This window comes from Amyelois transitella, chromosome 24 (genome assembly GCF_032362555.1).
Source record: "Amyelois transitella isolate CPQ chromosome 24, ilAmyTran1.1, whole genome shotgun sequence".
Taxonomy (NCBI): Eukaryota; Metazoa; Arthropoda; class Insecta; order Lepidoptera; family Pyralidae; genus Amyelois; species Amyelois transitella.
In genome coordinates this window covers 1,862,255-1,880,838 of record NC_083527.1, presented here as the reverse complement: position 1 = coordinate 1,880,838, position 18,584 = coordinate 1,862,255, and the positions used below count along the sequence as shown (strand labels likewise).

At 34.5% G+C, this 18,584-nt stretch overlaps 1 protein-coding gene across 17 annotated transcripts in view; it reads left to right on the top strand.

The window, feature by feature from the left end:
* Nucleotides 1-18,584, top strand: part of LOC106135826 (dystonin) — a 261,721-nt gene that overhangs the window by 175,429 nt on the left and 67,708 nt on the right. For 14 of the 17 annotated variants that reach the window (XR_009657367.1, XM_060951186.1, XM_060951182.1 and 11 more), the window contains 2 exons: nucleotides 6,890-7,002; nucleotides 7,447-18,445. Coding sequence is in view for 16 of the 17 variants with exons in the window: in XM_060951186.1 (XP_060807169.1) it covers nucleotides 6,890-7,002; nucleotides 7,447-18,445 (11,112 nt within the window). In the remaining variant the exon portion in view is untranslated. Of the gene's footprint in view, nucleotides 1-5,419; nucleotides 5,566-6,889; nucleotides 7,003-7,446; nucleotides 18,446-18,584 lie in introns of those variants that run through there. The other 3 variants (XM_060951190.1, XM_060951188.1, XM_060951187.1) reach the window with 2 other exon arrangements.

Genomic DNA, 18,584 nt, shown 5'->3' with positions numbered 1-18,584 from the left:
AGTACTTGAAATTCACCTTTAATCATATACATTTAATAATCTGGAATCATATTAAATTTATTTCAATATATATATGGTCCTTTCGATGACAAGCGTTAAAGAAATATGTGTCTAATTCGGGGGTCTAAAGAACAATGTAACAAAAATTTAATGAACTCATTTAATTGAACGAGTGACTAACTGATGACCTTATTTCAAGGAAAATGCAAAGGAATCATTTCTAGTAATACATAAAGGAAACTTCTTTAAAAGGACGTTACTTAAAAGGCCCACAACCCTGAAAGATCTAGTCTCTTCGTTTTTATTTACCTTCTATGTCTGAAATACATAAGGTAGACGTACATAGCTCTTTTATTTCTTTATTTTCATCGACAAACTAGTCATTAAAAAAAGTTACCAACCAGTATAAGTTCTTATGAAAGTTAAAATTTTTAGACGATTATGAGATGATTATGGGTTAGATCATAAAAGTTAAGACATTGAATTAATTTTTGGTATGAAATAAAGATACCTATTAAAAAATATACAGTGGACTACAAAAGTAAAAAAAAAAATAAGTAACTGGTTACGTCAGTGTTGCAGTGAGTCGTCGTACAATGTGACTGATAGCAATAGCCCCTACAATTTGATGCGATGACGAGCGTCCGCTTTTCAGTAAAGCGCGAACGACGGCTGGCGACCGACGCTTGCGGCCTACTAAACGAGTTTCATTCAAATCTCGAGCGAATTCGAATTTCAGTGTTTTTTTTTGTTACTAGTGTTGACTGCCAGTGATTATTAGTGATGTGTGAAGGTTGTCTATGGATTTTTTTTTTATTACCAAATGTTTGGGTGTCAAGAATATCGCGAAATAACTCATGAATTATCTTTATTGCATTGGTTTATCAATTTTTTGATAGATAAACATAACATATACATATATACAGTTCGGAATGTTTTATATCTTGCACTTTTTAATTGGAGACCTTAACCGAGATTCTGAAATGAACTGCTAAAAAATAGGGTTTATAGAAACCGGTTGCTTTGACTGTAACTCTTACGATTGCGAAAACGAACCAGTTTTAAATGCTTTTTCATTTTATATAATAAGCCGTTATGCCACAATAAAACAGCTGTTTTAGTTATATTTCCAATATCACACCATACCTTCTTACGCATTTATTTGTTTACTTTTACATCCTGAATAGGAAGGAGATTTTTTAAAGGTTTTGCATTATTTATTTTTAAGATTGAGTAATCAATCAATCGTCCACATTATTTACTTATCTAATGTAATTAATAACAGGTAGGATCAATTATTTCATTTTACAAGTCGATCGGTGATAATGCACTTATTTATCGAATTTGCGATAAACATTTACATATTTTATATACGACCGTTTATCTGATATACATGGCAAAATATTCTAAATTTAAAAACAAATTTTGCTTCAAATATCAATAAGAAATATGAAATAAAAAGAAATTATCAACAATTTTGCTAGAGCCAGTAACAGATAATTCCAATCAAATTAATTTATTTTAAATAAAAAGAGAGAGCAATTATCTCCTTAAGCGCCAAATAAAATAGTATTGCATTTATTTGTTTCAATAAAAAGGAAAAATGCATTATATTAGTTAGGACGAGTAATAATAAAAACAGGTATGGCGCTAGCCAAATCACCTTGATTAATTCAACAATGCTTGCTATCTGCCTGGCACCTGAATACAAATCACACGTGCGAGGTTACAAAGAAATGTCTCGATACTTTTGTTTTTTTTTCTTTGACAATTCAATAACGCCATCATCCATGCCATGCTGCGCGAAAATTCTTAGATTTTATATCCTGGTGATAGTCCCGGTAACATCCTCGCCTCCCTGGAGAGCAGCCCGAAGCAGGCAGATCATAGTTTACCATCATCGTCATCGTTCTCGCGTTTATCTCGGGGTCATGTCATGGATAAGTCAGTTAATTACACGAAGTAACAAGCCTTCTGACCTCTGTAACCCTTTTAACATAAGAAAGATGGTTGAGTCATGTCTATCAATTTTTAGCTTGATTAAATTTTATCGCATTTCTATTACATTTTATTATCGTTAATCACAAATATATTTTGTGTTGAATTGGGAACAGTTTTACTTTTGGGTTGAACTGCGTGTAGGTACATATCTTAGCATCGTATCGTTTAGGAAGTAAATATTATCCTCTGAATGAAAAGTTCTAAACAAAACAAACTCTCGCACTCTTCATATTAGTATTTGGCAACGCTTACTGAGGAATGAGTTCACGGCTCAGTCGATGTTACTATTTTTACATACAATATGACTCGATAATTTATATCAACAACGATAAATTTGAGACTCGATTATTTTAATGTCACTAATAGTTCATCGCGTACTTTATGAGACTGCTTATAGTTTCTCATTATTTCTTTCCTTAGTTACCACATATATTGCATTACGATCATAATAGGTATTTTGTTGTTATTCCTTAATTTACATAAATCAAGTTGTGTCACGTATAAGACTATTTTGTTTCGACTATCTTTAAAGCTGTGAGTCTAAGAGTTATATGATTTTATTTTTCTTTAATTTTTAATTAAAAAAGACAAAAATGTGAATGTTACTGGATTATCAACAAGTTCACAAATGGATTACTTCTGCTTTCTTTTAGCTTTTGTAAGTTCCAATTTAAATATTATTGTGTTGTTTCATGTCTTTGTATATGTCGGAGTTTTAAATTAAGTTTCTGTTTTATCAGTAGATTTGTAAAGTAACCATAAATTTTTAAATACGTTGCTATTTTGATGACTTATTATGTATTGCAATTAAAATGTGTGCGTGCTACTGAAAGCGGCTGAATAGATCATTTTAGTTAAACCACATATTCTTTATCCAATCTAACGCAAATAAAAATTCATGTATAAATAATAAAAGCCAAGACTACACTTCATACACTATCACTTTAAAAAAAATCTCTATCTTTTTTTGTGGTTATGTTATGATCCTATGTTTATTTTTATTACTTGCTAATTAACTTAAGCATTACTGTTTAGATATGTTAAATAACGCTTAGCTTCTTTCAACAAAGCCACTAAACAAAAAATAGACAACATGATGAATGAACTCAAATGCATCTGACGTAATGTTTGTCCGTTTCAAATTTCAAAATTATTCCAAAAGCAATCTTATAGTTATATGAAACAAGTTTTTGTTATGTTTGAGCTGCTTCTAGCTGACCAAATTTACATATTTTAAGGTAAATACAGCCAAACGACTAACATATTTACATTGTCGTAGTTTGTTTACTACAAATATTTCTACCAATACGGATGTACGTGTCAATTGTAAGTGATATTATGTGAGTCAATAGTGGTGTCACGCAAGGAGCTAATTTAGGACCTGTTTGATCTACATAATGTGTTCACTTATTTTTGTTTCACATTTATGTAAGATTGGCTCTTGGAAACTAATTTTATAACAATCTTTTTTTCTAATTTTAAAATTAGGGTCCACTGTCCATTGACATAGTGACAATTTAACATATCTTTATCGGAAGTCAAGTCTCTAAAGCATACACATTAGTTGGACTTTGACATGTCTTCCTATTCAGGACCAAAATAGATCGAAGCGTAAGGAAGATTGATGGCTGCCAGTTTGAAAATACCTACTTCGAACTTGTTACTGCAAATAGCGTTCTAAATGTTAACTACATAAATTCTTTTTGTTTTTAAACTCTCCTCATATTGTGAATATTTAAAATAGTTATACAATTGAATTGGATTGGGCCTTTAAAGAGAAATGGAGGATTCCCATTTAAAGAAAGGAAGTAGCAGGAATCAATCATTTAACAATATAAAAAAAATATTTGTAACGAATAAATACAAAAAAAATCACCATCATATAAAAAAAGGAAAGGGCCACTGCATCTCTTTCCCATGGATGTCGTAAAAGGAGACTAAAGGATGGGCTTTAAACTTTGGATTGGCTTTTTCTTTTGGGCTGGCAGTCTGTCACTATTCGAGTCTCAATTCGGTCATTGAGCTAAGCGGCTGAGCGTGGCCAATCGGTCTTTTGAGACTGTTGGCTCTGTCTACTCCGCAGGGGATGTAGACGTGATTTTATGTATGTATAACTGCAAAAACTTATAAATATGACATAGAGCTAAAATAGAGCTTAGAAGTAATGTATTTTTAAATGTTATGTTATTATCGACATTCATTTAATATATGTCAAGTTTAGACTAAAAATTAATAACATGACGGAATTGTTTATACCGATCCGTATGATGTGGTTTGTGGTGGCATTAATATTATCTTTTAAGATTCTTAATCGGTATTTATACTTCTTCATAGCTTGAGCATATAATCGTTTCGTTATCCGTAAACAATGTTATCAGTTATTTTATGACAAATATTGCAACTTATGCAATTAAATTTTGAAACCATACCATTTTAATCCTTAAAAATAAAAGAAAGCATGAAGGAAGAATCTTGTATTCTGATCTTTTAGATAAATTGGAAAAACACATGTTTATATGCAGTACAAATTAATTGTAAAAGGTAAAATTAACCTTTTCAAAAAATAAATGTACTTACAAATAAATAACATAAATGTTCAGTATTCGAACTAAATCGCGCATCTAAATTACCTTGATTTAAGTGATAAAGTGATCCAAAAAAATTATAACATTGAGACTAATTGAGCTTACCTAGGTAACCTTGTATTAGATCATTATATTTTTGTTGTCGTTTTGTCTAAATGCGCAGTAGAACCACGCACACTGCGAAAATCAAGTTTAAAAAAAGAGAACAGTTCATACTCACAAATAACACAAAATAACTAAAATCAATTATTTGATGTATAGATTTTTTAGTATTCCTAAAAACAAAGTATCTAGGCATATTACGTACTAAAGTGTTGGCTATAAAATTACATGCACCTATTGACCTCATAAAGGACATTATTTCGTCCTGAAATGATGTAACTTTTTAAGTATGTTTATTACATTGACTTAAAGGTCAAATTGGAATAGCATGTCAAAGTGCCATTGTTGCCGGCACCGCACCGGGGCGGGATGCGCGCGCAATTTCCACAAAATTTCCGCGGTGGTATCGAATCGGCGAGTCACTTTTCATAACCTCAAAATTAAAACAGCTGTTTTCTTAACCACGTAAGAAGCCTAATTAAAAATTAGTCGTTTTTAAGTTAAACGAGTATAGCGCCGAGACGAGTCTGAAGCTATTACGAAATTATTTAAAATTAGAACACTTTTTTCGGTTTACGGTTTTCTTGGCTTTCATTCAGTTTTCAGCCAGTGCTCTACGCACTCAGCTGTGTGATTTTTTTTTCTCATATGAAAATACAATATTTTTTTATGAACCAACCATTGTCATATTATCACCTTTTTTTTAATTCGTAATTTTTTTATTTGTATAGGTTAAAAATTGTAGTGTACCTATAAAAAAACTTTTTTAAATGATTTTGTGTGTGAAACATGACTATTAAAATGAATCTAGTGTAGTGTAAAGGACATAAGTGTTACCATGGAGGAGTATGAATATGACTTCGCCTACGAGTGTCGGGTTTGTATTTTGCTTTTAAATTGACCTAGCACCTATACTTTTAATATCAAGCGGCCGAATTACCATTTTTTTTTTTAGTAAATTTAGTAATTTTTCATGTTTTTAATCTGTGAAGCAACTGAGTTTAAAGGTCTATAATATACGAAATTATTTCGTTTCTTGTTGTACATAGAAATTTCGTTTGTTGTACATAGGAATGAATAGAAATTAAGAAAATATTTCTAATTTTTTAATTACCTACCTTCGTCGATTTTTAACAATAAATTCTGTATTTTATTTATTTAGGCAATAGACGAGAGTCATAAACGTTTCTATAGAAAGAAGTTAACGTTATTTTGCAGGTTTAACTTTAAAGGTAAAAAAAAAAAAAAAAAAAATAAATAAATAAAGATAAATTGGAATATTAGTTTGGCTTTATAAAAAAAATAGTTTATGCCATTAAAGCATAGACTGTAAAAAGAAATAATTCACTTTCACATGATATGTGCTCATCTATTGCTGCGTTTATAGAGATAAATTAATTCAAGATTTATCAAGTGCTAAATTATCGTAATTAACATGTGTGTTGTAGAAAACGCATTTTAAATAGATTTTAACTCGACAGCAAAACGATATATTTCAGTAAAAAATATTGTTTTACTAAATATTGATTCTTGGGGTAGGTATGTTTTTAATGTTTGCGGTATTTAAATAATAGATAGTAAAGTGGTACAGTAGTATGTGTTTATTTCAGAAAGTAATTAATATTAGATTTTAATTTGATTACCTACTATTTCGTCTCGTGGCGCGTTCTTTTCCCGTCCCACATTCAACGCACCATTTCGTTTGAATATCGTTATCGAATGCTATTCGTTGCGCGGAATATAAAAATTAAATGTTGTTTAAAAAAATTCGTAACAGTTCTAGCTTTTTATGACTCTTTACTTTTTACACTTTACGGCCTCTGCTACTTATTTCCATTACAATAATCATGTTGGGGTTGCGACGAAGAATATTTTTATAATCATTATTATAACATAGATTTTTCTTTCTAATTGTTCAAAATATTTACGTAGAAATCTTTGAACTTTAAACATAAAATTATATTTCTGATTCGTGACAAATTCCAGAATACATACGATAGAATATACATTACTTTTATTTGGCGATAAAAAAAAATCGAGTTACACGAATTTTAATCTCTACTGTGAAATCAGGAAAGGCAATAAATATAGTCCACATAAAAAAAAAATGTTTTCTTTCTCAATTCCAAGAATTAAAAAAAAAACTTATAAAGTTTTGTTTAAGTTTTTTTTTTTTAACAAAATCTTCTGTCTCACTCCAGCGTCTCGTGGAGGCGATGGCGCCGCGGTCCGTGCGCTCCTTCCGCCAAGAGTTCAATATGCAGGACTTGGCCACCACTACCGAGCACACGTACACGCAGTACACCTCTGAGAAGTAAGTGGAATCGAATGTACTTCTGCTTGTTCTTACTATAAATATTTGTTTTTTGACAATAATTGCGATTCCGCTAGTCTTAAAGTTCATCGTCGTAGTTATATGTACATATGATAATAATTGTAATAATGGACTTCGCCCTGGGCTTCATTTATAGTTCTAGAAGTGAAAGTAGCCTTTATCAAATTTGATCAAACCCATCAGAAATCTCTGTCATCAGACTCTGACTACCACATAAGGGATAAAGACGTGATTATGTCTGTATGTATCTATCTTTGCGTGTTCCCAGTTGCACTCTTCTTCGCGGCCAGGGTTCCGCAATCCTGGATTAGTTGGATTCAGTTAATCACTACATTGATTCTCGAATCCACCTGATTCAATAATGTAAAAGATATTTTTCAAGTGTTCACAAATGTATTAATTCATATTTATCGATCATAACAGATATGTCAGAACGTCACATTCAGAGGTAGACGCGCCGAAATCAATGGCCAATGGAAAACTAAATTCCCCCAAATACACAACTAAAACAATCATCACCGACGATGATAGACCAGACTTAAGGAATCTCAAACGTGTCCACAAAATGTACGAAGGACCCAACATTATAGAATCCAGAGGTATAATCCATCCAGAAACAAGGGAAATACTGACAGTAGGTCAAGCTATTAGCATGAGAATACTTGACGTAAGAACGGGAAGGTTACTCTCGTCCCCGGAAACGAGACAAACCATGACAATAGAACAAGCAGCAAAAGAAGGACTCATTGACCCCAAACTAGCTGCGCGGTTGACGGGACCATGCGGCATGACAGAAGACGGTAACGAAGTAACATTGCTGGAAGCGATTCAACGCGAGCTGTACGACGCAGAGCAAGGGTTGACGGATCCAGCGGAGAAGAGAATAAAGGTAACTGTGGAAGGAGATGCACCCAGCACCCAAGGAATGAGTATCGCCGATGCCCTAAACCAAGGACAAGTCGATCTTCAAAGAGGTCTCTATAGATTACCCAATGGGAGCTATATTTCAATATCCGAAGCCTATCAACGGGGCTACCTTATCTACAATGAGGTTATTAAAATAAAATCGAGTGCTCTGTCTTTATCCGACGCGATTAGTCAAGACTTAGTTGATAATAACGGCTGGATTTTGGACAGAAACTCTGGCGATAGGTTCCAATTGGACGTTGCTATACAAAATGAACTAATCAATCCAAATCTTAGAGAAGTGGTTGACCCAAAAAATGACACAAAAATTACGCTTGCTGAAGCAATACAAAAAAATATTATTCATACCAAACATTCAAAATACGTACACAATGTAACAAAAGAAAAAATATCATTCAAAGATGCGGCCGTAAAACGTTTAATTTCAAAACCGATGACATTAAAAGATGTCTGTGACAATAATGTAATGACAAATGACGGTAAAATACTTTCACCAGCAAGTAGGACACCTTTGAATATTCTTGAGGCTATCTCAGTGGGTGTCCTCGACAGTGACAATGTCAAATGTATTACTGATACAACAACAGGTCAACTTTTAACTTTATCTGAAGCTTTAGGCGCTAAAATAATTATGCATGATAATAAATTCCGTGATAATTTGACTGGGGAAATTTGTACTATCCCCGAAGCTGTAGATCGTGGTTTAATAACGTCCGTTTCTCAAAAGTCTATATTTAATATTGATGGTTTCAGGGATCCTAAGACCGGCGAGTTTATTTCATTTAATAATTCGCTAGCTAAAGGTAATCTGAAATACGCTAATGGCGAAACATTCCTAAAATCCGAAAGCGGAGACTTTGTTTACCTAGACGATTGTATTAAAGTTGCAACAGTTAGGCCTGAGGTTTTAGAAATGTTCAACAGAAAAATAGGCGTATACGAAAATGGAAAAGAGCTCAGTGTGTTTGATGCAGTATTCAAAAATGTTTTAGATCCGAAAACAGGATATTTACTAGACGCGGTAACCAAAAAGCCTATTCCATTTAATAAAGCTGTCGAAATTAATATGATCACCCCTGAAGGTGCTGCATTATTAAATTCACTACTGAATATTACACTTACATTACAAACAGTAACAAAAACTGTGAAACGGTATGTGACCGTCACAAATACAAGTGCTTCTCAAAGATCTGAAACTGTAATAACGTTTGCGGATGCTGTGAGGCGTGGTCTCATTGATGAAACAACTCAGACATTTACTGACCCCACAACAGGAACTGTTTTCCCAATTCAACAGGCTTTAGATGAAGGTTTGTTAGGTGTAGAACAAAATGAACCTAGAGTTGTGCGTATATCCGATCAAGTAAGTAGGAAGGATTTAGTGCCAGGGCAGGTTGTAGAATTAAAAATTACCAAAAAGTCATTTATTAAAGATTTGCCACCAAGTCCGGAAGGTAAAGTCCAACAGGATAGTAAGCCAGAGACAATAAAAAGCCCTGATTTTACTACTCGCGTAGACATCCGTTCCCACGAAGGTCTAATGAAAGAGATCAGAACTATTTCATCGAAGACTATTACAGAACCGTCCGTAACTTCTCTTACAATTAAGAAAAATACAATTGAACTGCCGCGTGGTGGCTGGACTCTTAAAGAAGCCATTCAACAAAGTCTTTTTGATCCTGTAACTGGTATTTTCACTATACCTGGAACAGACAGAGTTTTAGATCTAGGAGAAGCACTTAAACTTAATATTATTAATTCTGATTCCGCCAAAGTTGTCAATCCCAAAAGCAAAAAAGAAGTAACATTAAATAAAGCATTAGAATTACGAGTCATCGATAACACTGGGCATTACATTACCCAATCAGAGAAAATGTCGATGAAGGTAGCAATCGAACGAAATTTAGTTATTTTTGTACAGTATACTACATCGACATCTCCCCAAAAAGTGATCACAATTACATCAGTTGCCGGCATGCCTGATAAAATGGAAATATCAGAGGTTTCAGATTTACCAGTTTATGAAATAACAGATGAACATTCTGCTTTAGAACCCGTACAAATAAGTCCAGGTAAAATTTTTGATCCTGCAACAGCATTAGTTATTTCGACCACGTCAGGGGTATCGGAAAATATTATTGAAGCTGTAAATCGGGGAGAGATACCAGCTAATACCGTGAATGTCATTGAACCAAACTCAGGAAAACAAATTCCATTACAGGAAGCTTATAAAAAAGGTATTATTAACAAAAAATCAGGTGAATATAAAGATAAAACTGGTAAAACAATATCTCTAGTAGATGCTGCGAAAATAGGTCTCATTGCAGTTGTTGGAGCACCTTTGGTCGGTGCGTCAAAAGTAATACAATTGGTAAAAAGTACAATGGTGGTGGATCCTAAAACTGGTGAAAAACTACCAATAGAAGTTGCTTATGAGCGTGGCTTGGTAGACTCTGACACTTTGAAAAAATACGAAGATTCCATAAAAGATAAAACGCCCGAGCGTTTGACTATGAAGTCTTCTGAGACTTCTGAAGTATTTGTAGTAGATCCTAAGACAAGGAGAGAGATTCCTATTGAGGAAGCTCATGAAAAAGGTATAATTGATCATGAAACCTACAAAGAATTTAAAAAAACTATTGGCGATTCTCAAGTAGTAGACGAAGATATTCCCAAAAGTGCGATTTCGTATAGTCAAGTGAGTTCAAAACCTATTTCAGTTGGAGCTGCAGTATCTGATGGCTTTATTACTGTTGAAAGTATCCAAAACAGTCTATCGGCGGATAATAGAAAAATAATTGAGAATGTTTCATTAAATAAATCTAAATCTTTTAGTCCCTCGGAAGTTATCGATATTAGTAAGTCTAAGGTAATCGAGAAACCAAAATATTCACTTCATACAGCTGTAACGCGTACTCTAGATACTAAAGTTTCAGAAAGAAAACCAATTGTTTTACAAAAGTTAAGAAAACGTGTTATAACTCCTTTAGAAGCAGTTGAAAAAGGAATTATCGACAATGAAACCGCAAAAATTTTGGAGATGGTGAAAGTGTATAAAGACGAAAACAGTTCACCAATAACATTAAACAAAGCGATTGAATTAGGTTTTGTAGGTCCAAGTAAAGGAAAAATTGTTGATCCTATTCACGGTCACGTCCTTAATATTAATGATGCGTTAGAAAGAGGTATTCTTGACGGAGAAGGTCAAGATGAAGTATTGATTCCTTTAGCTAAAAGTCTTTCCATTCCCGAAGTTTTAGAACAAGGTTTATTAGATCCATATACAGGAAAAATAATCCACCCCGAAACCGGTCATCATTTAACATTACGGGAAGCGATTATTTGTGATATTGTTGATCCATTATCTGAAGTGACCATAGCGCCCGGCAGAAGTGTTACAATTGCTAATGCAATTGAAAGAAATATCATTGATGATGATAAAAATGTCGTTAAAACTAGCGATGGTCCTTTAGATTTTGTATCTGCTGTCAATAAAGAGTTATTTGTAGAGCCAGTTAAGGTAAATGCAATAGAAAATATTCCACCAGCTGCTATGACACTTTCTGTTGCGATTCAAAAACACGTCATAAATCCTTCTACTGGTGATATTGTTCATCCCTTAACCGGAGAAATAATAGCAGTACGTGAAGCCATTCAAAAAGATTTATTAATGGATATACCATATCCTCAAAATACTGAAACTGTAACATTAGAAGATGCACTGGATAGAGGTGTAATTAATCTAAAAGATGGCACATTTACTGATCCCCATACAAAAGAGATTTTACCTATGGACAAAGCTATGGAGCAAGGACTTCTAGCAGTAAAAGCAAACACAGACTCGTTACAAACCACTGGAGTCGTTACGACTTTCACAGAAACATTCACTTCTCAACACACCATAACAACAAAAATGATTGAGTTATTGGCTGATTATGTACTGGTTAGTGCTAACGAAGTCAGGAATTCAAAAACAGGTGAAGTTATGTCCATGGAAGAAGCCAGGCAGAAAGGAATCGTAAGAGATGAACAAACTAGTAAAGAACAGTTCATTACTAGTGATACTAACATCAGTTTTGAAGAAGCTCTCAGTCAGGGATATATTAATGTAAAAGAAGGCACCTTTACCAATCCTAATACAGGTGAAATTCTCACTATTTCCGAAGCAGTTACAACAGGTTTATTGAATACGGAGGTTGTGCCAGTGGAGCCAACTAAGTCAATTTCTAGTAAAAAAGATATGGAACTGCTTGATCTGAATGAAGCATTTGACTTGTTATTTGATGAAAAAACACAAAAATACAGAGATCCAAAATCACCCAACAAAGTTATATCATTTGAAGAAGCATTAGATAAAAAAGTCATTAATCCAGAAGCTGTCATATATGACATTAAAGCAGGTAAGCCTATAACTTTACGAGAAGGCTTAGATTCTGGGCTTATTGACAAAAATACCGGAAAAATGAAAGAACCAAATACTGGTAAGTCAGTTGACATCAAAAATGCTGCCAAAATGGGTTTGATTGCTGTCGTTGCCGCGCCAGTTCTTGCTGGTATGGCAGTAGTTCAAGGAGCTAAAACTATAAAGAGTAAAATTATGACATCTAGACAAGATACAGTTGCTGCAACGGAAACGCCTAAACGAGCGTTATCAGATACAAATAAAGAAAATCCTATTAAAGGACCTGAAGTGCCACCCAAACCACCAAAACGAGAAAAGAAAGAAAGTGCAGTTGAAAAGAAATCCACTTCTGATGGGAACAAAGATTATCCAAAACAATCTTCCATAGAGCAAACACCAAAAGATGACATTGCCCATAAAATAAGTGAACCCACTAAAGATAAACAATCTTCTATTTTAACTGAGAAACCTCAACTACAATCTAAAGATCAAAAGAGAGTAGATTCGGTTTTAGATAAAGACAATTCCAATAGTTTGAATGAGAAAAATAATGCTGATAAAGATATTTCTAACAAATCATTAGAAGCGACGGAAGCAAAAGAAAGTTCGCATTATACGTCAACTGAATCCAAACCTATGCTTCAAGAATATCAACAAATTTTACCTGATATCAGACAAGCAGTTACGATGTCTAAACAGATACTGAGTAAACCAGAACCGCGTGAGCTTGCAGATGACGCAAGGTATACCCAATTAGTCGACACAATCAAAAGTCCCATTTATAGCGTCAAAGAAGAAATAATTGATGGAACCCCTGTCGTTCATGAATTCCGACAAACAACTACTGAAGGTGATGAAGTAATGACTATTGTAAAAACAGTAGTTTCTAAAGATGAACAGTCAGGCCAATTAAAATCTGAAGACATAAATAAGTTAAATGAAGAGACGCCAATTGCAAGAGAAAGCAGGAATAAGTCTCCAATTGATGAAAAAATTACAGATATTACAAAAACTGTATCAAGAAATGATCCAGCTGAATATGTAATTGAACATAGTAAAAGCGTTATTTCAACAAAAACTCTGCAAACAATTTCTGTAGAAACAAAACAAAGTGAAAGCACTTCTTATCATATGGCAACGACGAATATAAGCGAACCTCAGGATTCTACCGTTACAAATATTGCTGAGTACCAAAGTGACAGACCTTTCTCCAAAAAAGATAAGATAGGAGATGGAATAGCAGTGGATGAGTTTAAACAAAGCATAGATGAAACTGATAAAAAAATATCTGCTGTAAGTGATGTCAAAGATGTTTCCAAACCAATTGAAGTTGCTCCAGGTGTTATTTATGACCCCAATACTTCTGTTGTTATTTCTGCTTCCTCTGGAGTAACTGATAATATTTTAGAAGCTGTAGATAAAGGTATTATACAACCAGACACCATAAAGATAACTGAACCAAAATCCGGAACTGAAATAAGTTTACGAGAAGCAATAGAAAAAGGACTTGTTGATAAAAAGTCAGGTGAAATTAAAGATAAAGCGGGCAATAAAATTAGTTTTGCAGATGCTGCTAAAATTGGTCTTGTAGCTGTTGTAGGTGCACCTATTTTTGCTGCTGCTAAAGTTATAGAGGTGGTTAAAAGTGCTGTAGTTACTGACTCAAAAACTGGTGAGCATAACATTGTTGACACAGACCTTGCCAAACATAAGCGAGATTCTTTGAAACTTGAGACAGACGATGTCTGCAACAAACAGGTAACACTTCCAAATAAGGTAGTAATATCTGATGCTGAGCAAATCAAACCAAACATTACTGAAACTATTGCCACCGAAAAGTCCTCAGTAGATTTTATTAGGACGGATCAAGAAGTAGTACCAAACGCTAAGAATATGTCTGCAATGCTGATTAACGCCGAAAGACAACAACCATTGAGAGTTATTGATGAAATCACGGAACAAAATGTTACTAAAATTAAATCGGAACCTTTGATACCTTTACACGAAAATATAATACTTGGTGATGCCATAACACAGGGTAAAATAGAACCTAAGATTTGTAGGATCATAATACAAGGCGTTGAGTCACCACTTACTGTTCAAGATTCTTTGGAACAAGAAAAAATCAGTAGATATACACCCGTTGACGTTATTTCTAAAAACTGTGTTGTTGTTAGAGATTATAAACCTAAATATTGCGTTGTTATTTCACAAAAGTTGACTCCAGAGGAGCTTTCAGAAATGGGTATATATGATATTGAGAAACAGATATTCTTAAATCCCGAAACTGGGGTCAAAATTTCATTCGAAGAACTTGTTTATGGCCTCCATATTTTTGATCCAGAAAACATTCTCGTTAAGGATCTCGGTTCAAAGTCGGATAGCTACATTTCTTTCGACGAAGCAATCGCTAGACCTATTATTGATAAAACTACTGGCCACATGGTTAATCCCAAGACTGGACAACGTATTCCGTTTATAAAGTGCGTGCAAATGGGTTGGATAGTAGAACGTCCTGAAGACGTTTTAGTAACCGAACCAGTATCAATTGCACATGCTGTAGATCAGGGACTTTATGATCCAAATACAGGGGAAATTAAGGATGTTAACACTGGTCAATTAGTTCCTATCGGCCAAGCGATAGAAGAAGGTATTGTAGATAATGAATCCTTATTAATAAGGCTACCACATGCCAATGAAAGTATTACCTTGTCAGACGCACTTGAACGAGGTATTATTATTATTCATCAGGGGGTGATAACCATTTTCGAAACTCGAGAAACAATTGAAATATCTGTAGCTATTCAAAGAGGTGTAATTACTATTATTCAAAGACCAATCTCTATTCAAGCAGTTATAGAAAATGAAATGTACGAACCGAAATCGGGCAAGATAAAAGATAAAGTAACTCAACAACTAGTAACTGTTGGAGACGCTGTTGACAGAAATATCGTTCATCCCACTATATCAGAAATCAAAGACACGGCATTAGAAAAATTTGTCCCTCTTTCAGAGGCTCTAGGTACGAAGCTTCTTGATCCTGAGACAGGTAAAATAAAAGACAAAAAGACTGGTAAAGACATTCCATTAGATGATGCATTAAGAAAAGGACTGGTAGCTACTAAAGACGTTACTTATTCACTTTTCGATGTAATTGAATTAGGTTATTATTCACCCGACACTGGTAAGATTTTAAATCCTATAACAGGTAAAACGGTTTCTCTTAGTGAAGCAGTCAAAGGAAAACTTGTTGATCCATCTATGGTCAGAGTTAAAGATGACAAATCAGAGTCAGTTGTGCCATTCCAGCAAGCAGTGAAGAGTGGTTTAATTGACTTAGAGCAAGGTATTATTACAACTCCTGTCTTTAACCTTAAAGACGCTTGTGAAAAGGGATATTTGCTAAGCGATAAAAAACCGTGGACATTACAAGAAGGCTTAGTGCAAGGTTTCTATGACCCAGAAACTGGTCTTCTTACTATAAATGATAAGACTATGACCCTTGAGGATGCCATAAAAATAGGCAACATTAATCCTGAAGCATTAACTGTCAAAAATTCTGTTACCGGTGAAATAATTTCTTTGGCAGACGCTATTCACTTAGGTATTATAGATTCAAAAGAAGGTAAAGTGCATGATCCGGCTCATGGCGATAAAATTTCTCTTACAGACGCTTCGGAACGCGGTCTGATTGTACCTGCCAAACGTAAGCTTAGTTTACCAGAAGCGGTCTTTAAAGGTTTTTATGATCCCAAAACTGGAAAATTCTCACATCCACAAAGTAAAGAAAAAATTCCGACAGATAGAGCGATTAGAAAGCGCATGTTAGATCCACAGTCTACTTTAGTCCATGTAGGAGGCAAAGTTATTCCATTCGAATTTGCTGTGGATAAGGGTATAGTCGATGGCAGGTCAGGAACTGTAATAATGGGAGAAGAAAGGATTGATTTTCGCGAAGCTTTTGAAAGAGGTATTTTAGTAGAAGTGCGTAAACCATTGTCTTTAATTGAAGCATTAGAAAAGGGTGTATACAATGAGATAACAGGATTGTTTATGGATCCACAAAGTGGCAAAAAACACACACTCAGTGAAGCAATTGCAATGAATTTAATTGATCCTCATTCAGTTCATATTCAAGATAATAGGTTAGGTAAATGGGATAGGTTAACGCTACCTGAATCAATTCAAACTGGTGTTATAGACGTTCAAACAGGAAAGATTAAAAATATCAATAACGAAAATGAAGAAATCAGTCTGCGCAAAGCTTTCGAAATTGGTTTGCTTGTTGACAGTAAAGCGCCAATAAGTTTACAAAGAGCATTACATCAAGGCTTGTACGATGATGCCACAGGCAAAATTGTCGACCCAGCTACAAATAGAAAAATCACTCTTCATGAGGCTATTAGGCGGTCTATCATTAGCCCTAAATATCTTTGCTATTTCGACAAAAAGTCTGAGAAACCCTTAACATTAGCCGAATGCTGTCGTAGCGAAATTGTTGATAGGAGAAGTGGTAAATTTCTGGAACCTGGTTCAGATGTCCGAGTCTCATTATCCGAAGCTATGAGCCTAGGTCTGATTGTTGATATTGAAAGTGCAGGATTTACCCTGTATGAAGCATTAGCTATGAATATGTATGACATTACTGAACTAAACTTTATCCATCCTGTAAGTGAAAGGAAAATATCCCTTAATACCGCGATTGCTCAGGAACTCATAAATTCTGAAACATCCTTAATAAAGCATATTCCGACTAGTAAATACATAAAATTAGACGAAGCCATACAAAATGGTGTTATAGACGATAGTAACAGCATCTATGTATTACCAAATGGAAACCAAATTAATTTATTAGATGCCAAACATCGTGGGCTCATTGTGACCTCAAAGAAAAATTTAAGTCTTGAAGAGATTGTCAGAAACGGACTTTTTAGGGCTGATAACGGTAAAATCGTAGACCCAAGTAGTAATGAATTTATTGACATCAATAAAGCTATTGAAATGAATCTGTTAAACCCAAATCTCACTATTGTCAAAGATAATCTCAGCAATAAATTTAAACCGTTGCCTCTTGCTATACAACAAGGGGATGTTGATGTTATAAAAGGTAGGGTACTAGATACTAAAGCAAAGAAAACATATAGTCTTGATATTGCTTTTGATAAAGGACTACTGGTTACTGTTATTCAACCTCTTACTTGCCAAACAGTGAGCAAACGATATATTCAGGATTCTTCTACGTCTAAAGAACCATCTCTTAGAGAATTCACTTTAGATGAAGCCATCAAATACGAATTTATTGACCCCGATACGGCTGTTATTAAAGATCCTCATAAAAATAAGTACATTCCATTAAGATTAGGTATAACTGAAGGAATAATAGATAAAAACGCTAAAGGTTCGTTCGATACGCAAAATAGATCTCGCACACTTTGCTTTGTTTTCGAGAACGGCTTGATTGTGTACGTACGTGAACCCCTGACGTTTGAGCAAGCGATAGAAAATGGGCAACTTAACGTCAATATCGCCCGGTTTACTGATCCACATTCCAGAGAAATGTTAACCATAAAAGACGCAGCCACATTGGGCTACATTGATTCAGACACTGCGCTCATAAAAGATAACCTCAAGAAGAGATTAGTGAAACTTCCAGAAGCGTTCCGCAAAGGTCTTATGGACGCTGAAAAGGGTAATATTTTAGACACGGAGACCTCAAAACTGAATTCGCTGTCTGCCGCAATAGAAGGCGGTTTGCTGATGACTCCCAAGAAGAGTTTCTCTTTGATCGAGACATTGAACTTTGGTATTTACAACCCTACTACCGGAGCACTTAACGATCCATTTATTACTACAAGTGTAATTGATAGAAAAAGACTAAATTTGGGTGAAGCAATCCAACAAGGCATAGTAGATCCATCCAGCACAGTTGTGAAAGAACCCGAGACGGGGAAAATATGGCCATTGGTTCAAGCTATGGAACAGAAGTTAGTTGATCCCGTCGAGGGCAGGCTGATCCTAGATCCAAAGAAAGAGACCAGTTTGGATTTGGTTAAAGCTCACAAAAAGGGATACTTACTGCCAGCAGAAACTAGGGTAAGTTTACTTAATTATCTTCTTTTTATTTTGTGCTTTTATCAAGCAAAAGGTGTTGCTTTATTCATCTTCCTACTTTCATTCTTAGATGGTGATCTATCTTATCTGAAGCGTTTGGCTTTAAAATTGGCATGGCACG